This window comes from Rhinolophus ferrumequinum, chromosome 15, assembly GCF_004115265.2.
Source record: "Rhinolophus ferrumequinum isolate MPI-CBG mRhiFer1 chromosome 15, mRhiFer1_v1.p, whole genome shotgun sequence".
Classification (NCBI taxonomy): Eukaryota; Metazoa; Chordata; class Mammalia; order Chiroptera; family Rhinolophidae; genus Rhinolophus; species Rhinolophus ferrumequinum.
In genome coordinates, this window is record NC_046298.1 from 45,590,079 (window position 1) to 45,602,665 (window position 12,587).

The 12,587-nt window shown below is 50.7% G+C and overlaps 1 protein-coding gene across 3 annotated transcripts; it reads right to left on the bottom strand.

The window, feature by feature from the left end:
* Nucleotides 1–643: 643 nt before the first annotated feature.
* Nucleotides 644–9,329, bottom strand: KLK6 (kallikrein related peptidase 6). 3 transcript variants are annotated; one of them, XM_033129608.1, is made up of 7 exons: nucleotides 9,119–9,329; nucleotides 8,347–8,455; nucleotides 7,865–7,912; nucleotides 7,358–7,514; nucleotides 3,153–3,400; nucleotides 1,893–2,029; nucleotides 644–1,011 (listed from the first exon to the last, which is right to left on the bottom strand). In XM_033129608.1, the coding sequence occupies exons 1-7, from the start codon at nucleotides 9,320–9,322 to the stop codon at nucleotides 856–858; spliced, it is 1,059 nt and encodes a 352-aa protein (XP_032985499.1). In that variant the 5' UTR covers nucleotides 9,323–9,329; the 3' UTR covers nucleotides 644–855. The 3 variants fall into 3 exon arrangements, with proteins under 3 accessions (XP_032985499.1, XP_032985498.1, XP_032985500.1); XM_033129607.1 differs by having other exon boundaries at nucleotides 8,347–8,494; XM_033129609.1 differs by lacking the exon at nucleotides 8,347–8,455 and having other exon boundaries at nucleotides 9,119–9,225.
* Between the last annotated feature and the right edge of the window lie 3,258 nt (nucleotides 9,330–12,587).

Consider the following 12,587-nt stretch of genomic DNA (forward strand, 5'->3'; position numbering starts at 1 on the left):
TCCCCATTGCCCTCAGGAGAAGGTCCCAGCCTCCCAACCTGGGGTCTGAGGTCAATCTGGTCCTGGCTATCCTTTCCCATCACTCCTACCCACACGCCGTGGTCTCCCGACCCTCTCACCTCCCTGCTTTTGTCACTACAGGGGGAGTTTAGGGGAGAGAGCCACCTTTGAGGGCTAGCACAAGGTGGAAGGGTCCAGGATGTCTTCCTGGAGGGGAGGAGAAATCAAAATGGGCTGTTAAGGGGAACTAAGAATATCTGGGTTTCGGAGAGGCAGAAAAGCAAAAAGCACTACCAGCAGTGAAATTCATGCTTTATTGAACAAACATTTACACGTGTATGATTGAGCATGATTACGGGTGTTCCACATGTTCGAAACCTTGAATCTATCCAACAGCAGGCACTGCCTTGTGAAGAATATACTCTTATTTTCCTTATAAGACGGGAATCTACACAGGGAAGGAAAGCACTTCCCAGCGGTACAGGGGTAGCAGGAGTCAGAGCTAGGGTTCCAACTCAGGTTTCTCCAGATTTGTTGCCATGCCTCTGTAGGAAGACACCAAGACCCTGGAATAATCAAGGAAGGAGGGACGCTTGGAAGGGATTTTCCTGTATTCTCTTAGTGGTGGGGTAAGACCTCGGGTAAGACCTCAACCCACTTCCCACTCACCCCCCCAATAATGTAAGGATGAGGCTGGGGTAAAATCAGGGAGAATTTGTGCTGTTGTGTCATGGCGTTTATTAAGCATTAAGTGTTGGATCTGGGCAGGTGCGGGGAAGGGAAGGTCTGGGTGAGATGTATTCTAGAGCCAGCAAATGGGGACCGAGGTCAAGAGTTAGATGTCACATGTCAGAGTTAGTAGTAGTTCTGAATGATTTTTCGGATCCATGGGCCATATCTACAGACGTTGGTATAGACTCCTGGCTTCTCTTTGGATCCACAGGGGACGTTACCCCAAGATACAAGGCCTCGGAGACGGTCTCCACACACCAGAGGACCCCCAGAATCGCCCTGTGGAAAGAGGGAGAGAGTCATATACAGAAACACAGGGAGAGAAAGACAGAGAAACAGAAGGAGACACAGAGACATGTAGAGAAGGAAAGAGAGACATGTAGAGATGGAGAGAAATACTCAGGGACGGAGAGAGAGGCAGACAGACAGACAAAAAGTCACAGACAGGGTACTGGAGAGAGACTGAGGGAGACTCAGAAACATAGAGAAACAGAGAGAACACCAAGCTCCAGAGAGGCATAGAGAGAAAAATAGAAAGAAAAGGATAAAGGTTAAGAACAGAGCAGAGACTGCGAGGTGTGGAGAGACAGAGGGGGATCTGTATGCCCTTCCTTTTGATCCAGCTCACTGTGCATCCCTTTCTCTATCTTGGTCTCCTTTTCCCTCTTGGCTAGTCTCTGCAGGTCCTTTAATGCACTGTGGGTAAATTTTGGCATACGCTGGAGAGACCCAATGGACGATGGTGGAGGAAACCCAAGTGAAAGGTATTTGGGAGTGGGGATGGAGCTCCCTCTCTCTCCATCTAGGGTCCCCTCCTCTATGGCTTGGCAATGTCCAAGCAGGACTTGTGGGGGCTCTATTTGAAGGACAGTCCCCTCACACCATTTGCCTCCCACTGTGTCCCAGATTCTTGATGTCTCCATCTCCATCCTTGACTGCATTTCCTGTCTCCGTTGGCTGTTCTTGTATCTCTATCAGTAAACGACTGTGTCTCTGTGTCAAACTGAGTCTCTCACCTTTTCATGTCTTGGTTTCTGTCCCAGCCTATCTCTGTACAGCTCTGTTTTGGTCTGTTTGTGTCTCTCTCTTCCTGTTTCTGTCTGTGTTTTCGTGTCTCTGTCCTTGGCTATGTAACTGACGGGTCCCGTAATTGTCCTCACCTGGCAGGAATCTTTCCCGTACTTCTCATCTCCAGCGCACACCATGTTTTGGGTGATCTGGCCAGGGTAGGCACGCTCACACTCCTCCTGAGGCACCAGGTGAATGTAGGCACACTGCAGGGTATTGGGAAAAGCACCTGACGACAGAGAGGGATCAGGCTCACTGCACAACCTGCCCTGCCCACGTCCTCCCCAGCGATCCTCCAACCCCCAAAAGTTTTCCCTCCCTGATCTCCTTCTTCCTATTTGTCGCACATTCTTAAAACCCATTTCCATTGGCCCTGACTCCTGACTGGTCCCTCTTTACGTCATTCTTTCCTCCCATTGGCTTGTTTTCCTCATTAGTCATCCCTTCTCCATGAGTCTTCGCTTCCTGTTGGTTTTTCCTTTCTCCTAGGTCCTGCCTCCACATGTCTCTCTTCCATTGGCCCCGCCTTCTCCAGTAGTTCCAGCTGGCTTCTAGACTCTCTCCCATTAGTGACCTCCTCTATTATCCCCCTTCTTCCTTCATTGGACCATTCTCGCCCATTGGTTCATCCTGACTTGATCATTAGTCCTTTCCTAACTGGTCCCTTCTTTCCCCATTGGCTTTCCCTTCTCATTGGCCCTTCATCCAATGGCCCACGTCCCCTTTCCTAAAGGCTGCCGCTCTCCCCCCACTGGCCCTACCCTTTCATTGGCCTTTCAGCCAATGGTCTGCCTTTTTTTTTTTCCTTTTTGCCCTTCACTTACAGGCCCATGTTCAATGGTTCTTACTGGTCTATCAGACTCGTTTCTTCCTCTGGTCTTTCCTCTAGTGACTTCTGTTGATGATCCATTCTTCCCCAATGGTCCCTCCCCTATTAGCTCTCTCTATCCATTCACTCTCTCAATTCACATCCTTCAGTTGCCTCCCTTGCTTTACTGATCTCTCTTCTTTCATTAGACCCTCCTCCTTTCATCCCTTTTTGATCGTAGTGCATCCTGATTGGTCCTTTTTGACAACTGGCCTCCTTCCTGATTAGTATCTCCCATTGACCCTTCCTCCTCACTGACCCTTCGTCTTCTGGCCCATCCTCCCATACCATTCACCCACTGGTCTACTTTCACTCATGGGCCCAACTCCCATATTTGTCTTCCCTCTCCAATGAACTTTCATCCATTGCCCCATTAGTCCTCACCATTGGACCACTTCCATCTTTGACCCTTCACCCTTTGATCCACCTTCCCCATGACCCATCACCCATTGGCCTGCTCCCCCATTGTCCTTGTCCTACTGACCGTTTGCTGTCTTGCCCCAGCCTAGGATGCGGCAGTTGGTGCGGTTTGCCGAGCAGTCTCTCTCCAGTCTCAAGGGCTGGATATATTCGGAGAGTCTGGCTGGCTGCTTCAGGCGCAATAACATGATGTCATTGTCATGGGTGGCAGCATTGTAGCCAGGGTGGGCCACAGCTTGCGCAACAGAATTCTCTTCCTGGGAACTCTCTCTTTCTTTAATCTTGTGCTTCCCCAAGTAGACCTGAAGATTCCTGTGAAAGAGGAGGGCTGGGTCTCATTTGTAGCCCTTGGGCTGCAGCTGAGACTCTATATATGGCTGTGGTGGGAGGTGGGGTAGCCTGGTGAACCACAAACCATTTGGCCTGTGTCCTTCAGTCTTCCCAGCTCAGTCAATGACAAGTCCATCCTTCCAGAATAACTTTGGACCTATTCTTCACTTTTTATTTCATGCCTCATATCTAAGCTGTCCAGAAATCCTTTTGTCTCTCTAATGTATATCCAGAATCTGACCACCTCTCACCTTCCCCTTTGCTACCATCTTGGTCTGAGCCACCTCTCTGGACTCCTTGCTTGTGCCTTTGGCTCTCTATAGTGCATCCTCCACAAAGCAGCCGGAGATATTTTGACCACATAAGTCAGTCCTGTTCTTCCTCTGCTCAGAATTCCCCCATGACTCTCCTCTCTCTCAGAGTAAAAGCCAAAGCGTTCACTATGGACCACAAGGTCCTGCCCATTACCTCTGAGACATCTCCTCCCACTCTTTTCCTCTCTCCTTCTGCTCCAGTCCCACTGGTTTCCCTGCCTTTCCTTGAACACAATAGTCATCCTCTCACCCCAGGGCCTTTGCACTGGCTGTTTCCTCTGCCAGGAACTTTTTTTTTTTTTTTAAAAAAAACAACTCTGCCAGCAACTTTTAATTTTTAAAAAAACAACTCTATTCTTTTTTTAAAAACAACTCTATTCTACTGTTTGTTTGTTTGTTTGTTTTTTAAACAACTCTATTTCTCTTTTATTCCTTATGGACATTAAAACACAGTATTGTCCAGCCGGTCGTGCAGTAAGAGGCCCTGGAGTTTGCATACGGATAATACTTCTGAAATAGTCCACAGTCCGCTCTCTCCTCCTGTTGCCACTGTCACTGCCATGGTCCCAGCCTCTATTCTCAGAAGGGTCAGTCTGAAGGGTCTCCTTCTCCAATCTATTCTCTACACTGATTTCAGAGTTGTCTTTCCAAAACCCAGACCTGGGGAAGGCGTTCCTTGCCTGTGGACCCGAATAGCTTGCCATTGACTGAAGGATGGAGTAGGAAGCATTTCAAGGCCCCGTGAAATCTGACCCCAGTCAACTTTCCCACCTCATTTCCGGTCCCTCTTCCCTACGCCATGATTTAGAACACAGCCGCTATTTCCTACATGCTCTGTGCACTTCCATACGTCTGAGCCTTTGCTCCTGATCGTCCCTCTGATGGAACCCGTCCCATGTCTTCTCCACCACGCAAACTCTGACTCATCCTCAAGTCCCCTGAAGCCCCTATGCGAGTGAGTCTCCATGCTCTGGATCCTGAAAACTACCTTTACTGGAACACTTCCCACAATGCCAGCGACTCTTGCCTCCAGATATCTGCATGGCTCACTCCCTCACCTCCTTCAACTGTCACCGTCTCAGTGAGCCCTTCCCTGGCAACCCCATGAAAATGCAAAAATTCACCCCAACAGGCATTTCCGATCTCCCTCTCCTGCTTTTATTTCCACGAGAGAACCTATCATCATTGTTTTATATATGACATATGTGTTGTTAAATATTTACTTGTTTTATTGCCTCTCCTCCTACTGTAGCATCAGTGCCCAATAAAACTCTCAGCAATAACGGAAATATTCGCTATCTGTGCTGTTTGATACAGTGGCCACTAGCCACAGGCAGCTACTGAGCACTTGAAATGTGGCTTGCGGATTTGCAATTTCATTTCATTCTTATTAATGTAAATTTAGTTAGCCACATTTGGCGGGTGGCACAGCTCCCGAATACCAAGATGGGATTTTTGTTTTGTTCAGATATAGCATCCTCAGTGCCTAGACCCATGTCTGGAACATGATAGGTATTCAGTAAATATTTGTGAAGTGGACCAGAGTCACTCCCTTGCTCAAAAGCCTCTCATGGCTCCCTATTGCCCTCAGAATAAAGCCCAAGTGCCTCATCCCACCATCCTCTGCCCTGAATGCTCTTTCCCCAGCTTCCCTTGGCCACCCTTTCTCGTTTTCCATATCTCAGCTTGAATTTCATCTTATCAGAAAGTCCTTCCTGACACAATTCTTCCACCTAAAGTAGCTACCTCCGCTCTTTTCTCTCTAGGAGCCACATCTGTTCTTCTTCATTGGACTAAGGGTAATTTACAATTGTATGGTTTTTCGAGAGTTTGTTTGTTAAGTCACTATGTTTCTGCCCCTATGTTCCCAAGGGCAGGGACTCCATGTACCTCTCTCACCCACTCCTGAATCCCCACTGTCCTACTCAAATCTGACCCTTAGTGGGTGCTTTCAATCAATGGGCACAGAATGAATGGATGGGGATCGTGGGAGTGATGCCAGGTCTCCCTGAGAATGGGGGCGACCACCTAGGGGTCTCGAGTCCACGGACCCACATCATAAGACCCCTCCCCTACAGTGAGGCACGCCACCTGTTGCTTTCTAAGCACTTGAGTTGCTACTTCTCTGAGCCTCAGTTTCCTCATCTGCAAAATGGAGTCAAGAGGCCCCGTATTGTGGAAATTCCAGGAAAGGTATATAAACTGCTTCACATGGCACCAGGCCTGTAGTTAGCATTGAATAGCTCTTGTTAATCTTACTGCTGATTATTAGTGCCGTGAGGATTCGTTCTGGGCCCTCTACATTCCTCTAGCTATGCCTGCTTTTTGGTGATCTCATCCCGTCCTGTGGCTTTAAATACTACCTGCTTGCAGATGGCGCTGTAATGTTTACCTCCAGCTCTGACCTCTCCCCCGAGCACCAGCGGCCAACCTGGCATCCTTCTTGGATATCTCCCAGGTACCTCAAACTCACCTCGGCTAAAGCCAAATGTCTAACGCTCCCCTGCTGTCATGCAGGGTGGCATGCGGGTTCTCAGCTCCTGCTCCCCACATAAGAACACAGGATATGGTGAGGCCAAAGAGGAGCACCCAGGGAGCCATAGATAGGGGAGTCATACCACTATAGTCTCGCTGGCAGCTGGGTTGGAGACACAGGAAGCAGGAGCCACACGATCTGCAACCTGCCGTCCACTTCTCTGCCAACCAACCCACCCCTTGCTAACTGCAATCCACGCTTGCCAGCTACCATCTTGCTAGCCCCCATTTTCTGCTAGCATAGCCACAGCAGTTATATTAGTGGCCAATGGCTCACTGGTTATAGCTGACGGCCAACTAGCCACAGCTGATGGCCATCCAATCACAGCTGATGGCTATTTACTACCCGAGTGAGCACCTTTCCACGTGAGCGTGAGAGCCTGGAAACTGCACTCCTGGCTCTGTCCCTACACCTGCCCTTATGCAAACTGCTTCTCTTTCCCTCTCCTCTGACTCAGAGAAAGACACAACCAAACACCCAGTTGTTCAAGTCAAATACTTGGAGGTCAGCCCTGCTTGCTCTTTTTCCCTCCTACCCATGTCACCACGTCCTGCTGGCTCAGTCTCAAAATACCTCCCAAGGTTTTTAACTTCCATACATCCCCACTGCCAACATCCTGGACCAAACCATCCTTTTTTGGCACCGGCTGATGGCGACAGCGTCCACATGCATCCCTTCATCTCCTCTCGCCCAGGCCACTTTCCACATGGTAGCTGCAGTGCTCTTAAAAATGCAAATCAGATCTTGCGGCTTCCCACATTAAAACTCTCCAGTGGCTTCCCACTGCACTTAGAATTAAATCCATTGCTCCATCTCTCCCTACAGGGCCTTGTGCAATCTGATTCCCCAATGAGAAGTTCAGTTCCTGAAAGTAGCAATTGCGCCTGTTTTCACTGCTGGATCCCCAGGGCTCCAAACAGAGCCTGGTACATATTTAGTACTCAATTAAATATTGGCCAGATGAACCTGGTTATTAGATGTCCTCACACTGGGACAGGGGGGCTGCGTGTGTCACTTCATGCCTGGAGTCTGCAAGACACTGGCAGGGTCAAATTGCAACCAGCCCCCGTTCACGGTGTGGAAACTCACGGTTTTTTGCAGTGGGCAGCAGTGAGGACCCACTGTGGGTGAATGAGGACCCCTCCGCAGAGTAAGTGGCCTGAGGTGTAGAGGGCAGCTTGGTAGGGGTGAGACAGCAGCTCGCAGGGTCCGCCGTGCAGCACCTTTTCCTTCTGTTCTGCCCCGACTGTGGGAGGGAGCATCAGGGTCAGAAAGGAGGTCTGCAGACAACAGGTGCGTCCCCGGGCTGATCCCAGTTCTGTCTCAGTCATCAACATCATCTCCGTCCCTACGCCCAAACTTATCCATCCCATCCCAAAGCCAGCCCCACCCTCGAGCTCTTTGCCATCTTCACACTCACCTCCCACCCCCTTCCCTGTCTGCACCCCCCATTTCTCACCCAGCACCCACTTCTTCCTCGTTCCAAACCACTCCACCTCCACACTCGTTTGGAGCCCCACCCCCATTCCCAGTCTGTGTCCCAGCAGCAACCCCCACCTGCCCCCAAACCTCCCCATCCGTTCCTTGTCTTCCCACCTGCAGCAATCAGAACCAGTACTGCAGTCAGGGTCTTCATGGCCATTCCTGGGAGGGGAAGCCAAACGCTCCATCAGTCCCTGTCTCAGATGCCACCACGCCCTCCCCCTTCTGCGTCCTCTCCATGCCCTCCTTCCTGGCTTGCCATGCTCTCAGATCCTTGGCTTCTGTCCTTCATTAGGCCTCCTGATATCTTGTCTCCTACACCCCTGTCTCCCATATCTGAGGGTCCCATGAAGGCAGGGGTCAGTGAGAAGCCAGGAGCACATCTGCTGGTCCCAGGTGCTGCTCACAGCGCCATTCTCATTAAATCCTTCTACTCCTCTCAGCTCTAGTTTGGCTGCCTAGTAACAGGAAGGGTTGGCCAGGGTGGCCTCCGACATTCTTGTCTCCCAGTGCGTGTTCCTCAGCACCTTGGCTCTGGGCTCACCTGTCCACTCATCCCCCACACCTGTAGGTTCTGGGGTGCAGTATGGTCTTACCTGTGGGAGGGCCACTGCCTACTGGCCCAGGGGTTCTTAGGTTGGGGGCAGGGACAGCACGTGTCACAGGCAGACAGACAAGGAGGCAGAGAGTCAGAAACACAGGGAGCTGAGGGGAGAAAAGGGATTCAGAAAGGAGAGAGGACTTCTGCAGATGAAAGAGAGAGAGAGGCAGAGAGAGAGAGCAGACAATGTCAGGGCTGCAAGGCCCAGGGCTTCAAGGTCTGCCTGACACACACCCCAGGCCTCCTGGCCTCCCTAGAAGAGGCTAGTCCTGTCCCCAGATGCTCCTGGTTCTTCCTTTTAACCCATGCTCCCCAGGTCCCTGAGGCAGGAGGTTGCCCCACCCTTTTCCTCCTCACTCAGACCTCCCACACACATTCCTCCTGCTCCCACAGATCTGCTCCTCATGACCCCTGACCCCAGTTATTCCAGAGAGGGGAGCACTGGTCCATAAGTGCACTGGGGGTCTGAGGGAGGAGGGGCTGGGGGCCTGGACTCCTGGTCTGAGGGAGGAGGAAGTACTGGGGAGTCTGGACTCCTGGGTCTGAGGGAGGGAAAGATGGGAGCTTGCCCTCCTCAGTCCCTAGACTTTTAGTTTCCTGAGCAAGAAAGTGTCTAAGGACCCAAATATGGGCTTCCCAGGTAAGCAAAGAGTGGTCCTGGCCTCCAGGAACCCCACCACCTGTCTGTCGGTGCTCGGGACCTGCAGGTCCCCGGGCCCTGGGAACCAGGCTGCATGGGTTCAGTGGGGTTGGGATGATTCACCCACCTGCTGTAAGTCCCTCTGTGGGTGCTGACGACCTCCTTGTCCCCGCGAGAGAGTGAGCCAACTAGTGAGAAAGCATGTGTCACCAAGCTGGCACCCGACCCTGCCCCGGGCTGGGGCGCAGGCCCAGGCACTATGGGGAAAGGGCCCGGAACAGTCAGGCTTTGTCCGCCCCAGCACCCAGTGCCATGCTCCTGGCAGCTCCATTTCTCAATCTCTCTTCCAGGCAGGTGGCTGTGTCAATAGCTTCTCTCTGTCCTTGTCTGACAGTCCTCTTGCTGTCTTTTGATTGTCCCCCATCTCTGCCCAGATATCAGGACTTCTGACACTCCTGGGCCGCCTTCCTCCAAGTCTGCCCACCTCTGAGCTCTGTCTCTCTCCCTGACTACGGCGGCATGTCTTCATGTCTGTCTCTCTTTTACTCTCTCTGTCCATCTCAGCCTCTGCCTGGGTCTCTCTATCCCTCTGCTTCTTTCTCCATCTTTTTCTCTGTGTCTGTCTTGCCCCTTTCTTCTCCAAATCTTCTTTGACACTCTCTAATCTCTCTGCTTATCTTCCCTTAGGTTCCCCTGCATTTTTTTTATTTTTTATTTTATTTATTGGGGTGACAATTAGTAAAATTACATAGATTTCAGGATTAGATTACATAGATTCAGATGTGCAATTCTGTATCACATCATCTATAAATTACATTGTGTCCCCCTGCATTTTGAAGAGAAGCATGTGCACCGTGGGGGTTAGTTGCTGGGGAGCTGGAAGGAATGACATGAGGGGCGGTGGGGAAAGTAATGGGACACGGAAGGATTTGGGGACTTGATGAAAGTCAACTTGCAGGGAGGGACATGGAAATAAGTAGGAATGCAAGAAAATTTGAGAGCAACGTGGGAGTGTGGAAGGGGGGCACCAGAAGCGACGGAGGAAATCTAGGAGGATTTGAGGAGGTGAGAAGGCTCAGTGTGTATGAGAAAGGCAGGTGTGGGCTGGAGGAGCGAGGGTGTGTGTGACTGAGAGCAGGGAAATGAGGTGGGTGTGGCGGTCACAGGGACCGGCAACTGCAGGGCGTGAGAAGAAAAACGGGGGCTTTCAGGAAAGTCATTGGGTAAGAAGCACGACTGATCTAAATAATGTCCACCTCTGCACCAGCTTGGGCCTGGTACTCCATTTCTTTTTTGCATTAAATCTATTTGTCACCACTTTTGCTGGGCCCCATCTCTCCCAGAACGAAAACCATTCAGCATTCAATGTACTCTTTGGAGCTGTGCCCCCGGGCCCCCGGCTTCCCCCAGGTCCTTCACGTTACGTGCCCACTGAACTGAGAACCCAGCATCCTCCCAGACACCAGGCTGGACCTCTCACAAACTGTTGGACCCCAAGCCCTGCCACATGGCCTCCCCTCTCTGTGTGGTTCCCTCCTCTCCATCCCCATGACCCCCGCCTCAGCTCAGAGCTGCTCCTCTCCCACCGGGACCACCACCCCAGGCTCTTCCCCCGTTCTTCGTGCACCCAGAGCTGACGCTGCCCTCTCTTGCTCACAGCTCTGCCCTGGGTCCCCCATCATCCTGGGGACAAAGTTTCAACCACTCAGCCTAGTGTCTAAAGACCTTTAGTACTCAGACCAGTGCTGGCCAGTGGAAATATAATGCCAGGTACACATGCACTTTTCAAGTTTCTAGTAGCCACAGTTTTTTTTTAAAAGTAAAGAGAAACTGAAGGAGTTCGTTTTAATATCTCATTTAACTCAATATGTCCAAAATAGTCACTCCAACATGAAATCAAAATAAGAAAACTTTAAAGAGATAGTTTGCCATCTTATTTTTTTGCACAATTAGAGTTTGGAATCCAATGTGTCATTTACACGTCAACAGCACATCTCAGTTGGAACCTGCCACATTTCAAGCAATCGGGAGCCACCGTGGCGAGTGGCTGCCATATTGCATGGCACAGCTCTGCCCACTTCTCTCGTTGTGGTCCAGCCCTGGAGATTATCTGAAGTTTCCCTGAATTATGGCATGCCCTCTGACCTCTAGGCATTCACCTAGAATGCTCCTCTCATCTTATCCTGGCAACAACTTGTCCTTCAAGTCTTTGCTTAGACATCACCTCCTTCAGGAAGCTTTCCCTGAACACCACCCAATTTCCACCTGTTGTGGTTGGTTTAGTCACTCTCTCATCTAGGTTCCCATAAGGTAGGTGCCTCCCTCAAGTCACCCTGCACCATAAAACCATCTGGATTCACATCCGTCTCCCCCACTAGACCGTGAGCTCCTTGAGGGCAGGCACTGAGCCTGACTCACCCCTGTGTCCCAAGCAACAGCACAGGACTTTGCCCAGAAGAAGCCTTAGGAAATGTCGACCAAATGACTAAATGACTTCATTACACCCACTCCCATTTTGCAGATAAGAAAACTGAGGCTCCAAGAGAGCACCTTAATTGCTCAACATCAAACACCTGGGAAATGATGGAGCCTGAACTGGAGCTCAGCTTCCAACCTGGCAGTGGACATGACCCATCTCTTGGCGCCCCCACTGGGTCTACCTTAGGAGAGTATGGCATGACTAGATCTGGGAGGGATGTTGAGAGCCATGTGGGAAAGGAGGGACGTGGTAGGTGGTGGGGAGTGGAGGAACCTCTAAGAGAGAGAATGAAGTCCCCAACTCCAGGCACGCACCAGTGGCCTTCCTGGCTTTGTCTCCCCACATGCCATACGTGTTTACTTATGGGAGGTTTTTCTCCCAATGGACGTGCTCTGCAAAGAAAACTTTATGAGAGAATAATCAGGAAAAAGTGACAGAGGTCACAAACAATTAAAAGCCAACATTCCCTGAGGCTTATTCGGTGTTAGACAATGTTCTACCACTTTCTGAATATTATACTTATTTAACCTTCATAACAGCCTTGGAAAATAGGTGCTACTTCTCTCATTTCAAAGATGAAGGGCGGTCAGATGGCTCAGTTGGTTACAGCGCGAGCTCTGAACGACAGGGTTGCTGGTTCGATTCCCACATGGGCCAGTGAGCTGCGGCCTCCACAACTAGATTGAAGACAACGAGCTGCCGCTGAGCTTCCGGAGGGGCGGCCGGATGGCTCGGTTGGTTAGAGCGCGAGCTCTCAGCAAGGTCGCCAGTTCAATTCCCGCATGGGATGGTGGGCTGCACCCCCTGCACCTAAAGACTGAAAACCATGGCTGGACTTGGAGCTGAGCTGCGCCCTCCACAACTAGATGGAAGGACAACGCCTTGGAGCTGATGGGCCCTGGAGAAACACACTGTTCCCCAATATTCCCCAATAAAATTTATTTTTAAAAAAATAAAAGATGAAGGAACAGGGGTTGGGAGCTAATGTACTCAAAGGCAAATAGCTTACAGGTGCTAGAACTGGGATTGGAACCCATGAAGCCCAGTTTCTAGAATTAGTGCCTTTAGCTACTATGCTGCCCTATATGCCTCCCCACTTTCCCCACCCATAAAGTTA

Excerpts from the sequence above, each read along its gene's own strand:
- KLK6 (XM_033129607.1), bottom strand. The coding sequence starts at position 9,322 with ATGGAGCTGCCAGGAGCATGGCACTGGGTGCTGGGGCGGACAAAGCCT. Across the intron at positions 2,030-3,152 it reads CTGGGGCAAGACAGCAAACG|GTGCTTTTCCCAATACCCTG; the intron begins GTCAGTAGGACA and ends CTCTGTCGTCAG. Across the intron at positions 1,012-1,892 it reads ACGGGAAAGATTCCTGCCAG|GGCGATTCTGGGGGTCCTCT; the intron begins GTGAGGACAATT and ends CTCTTTCCACAG.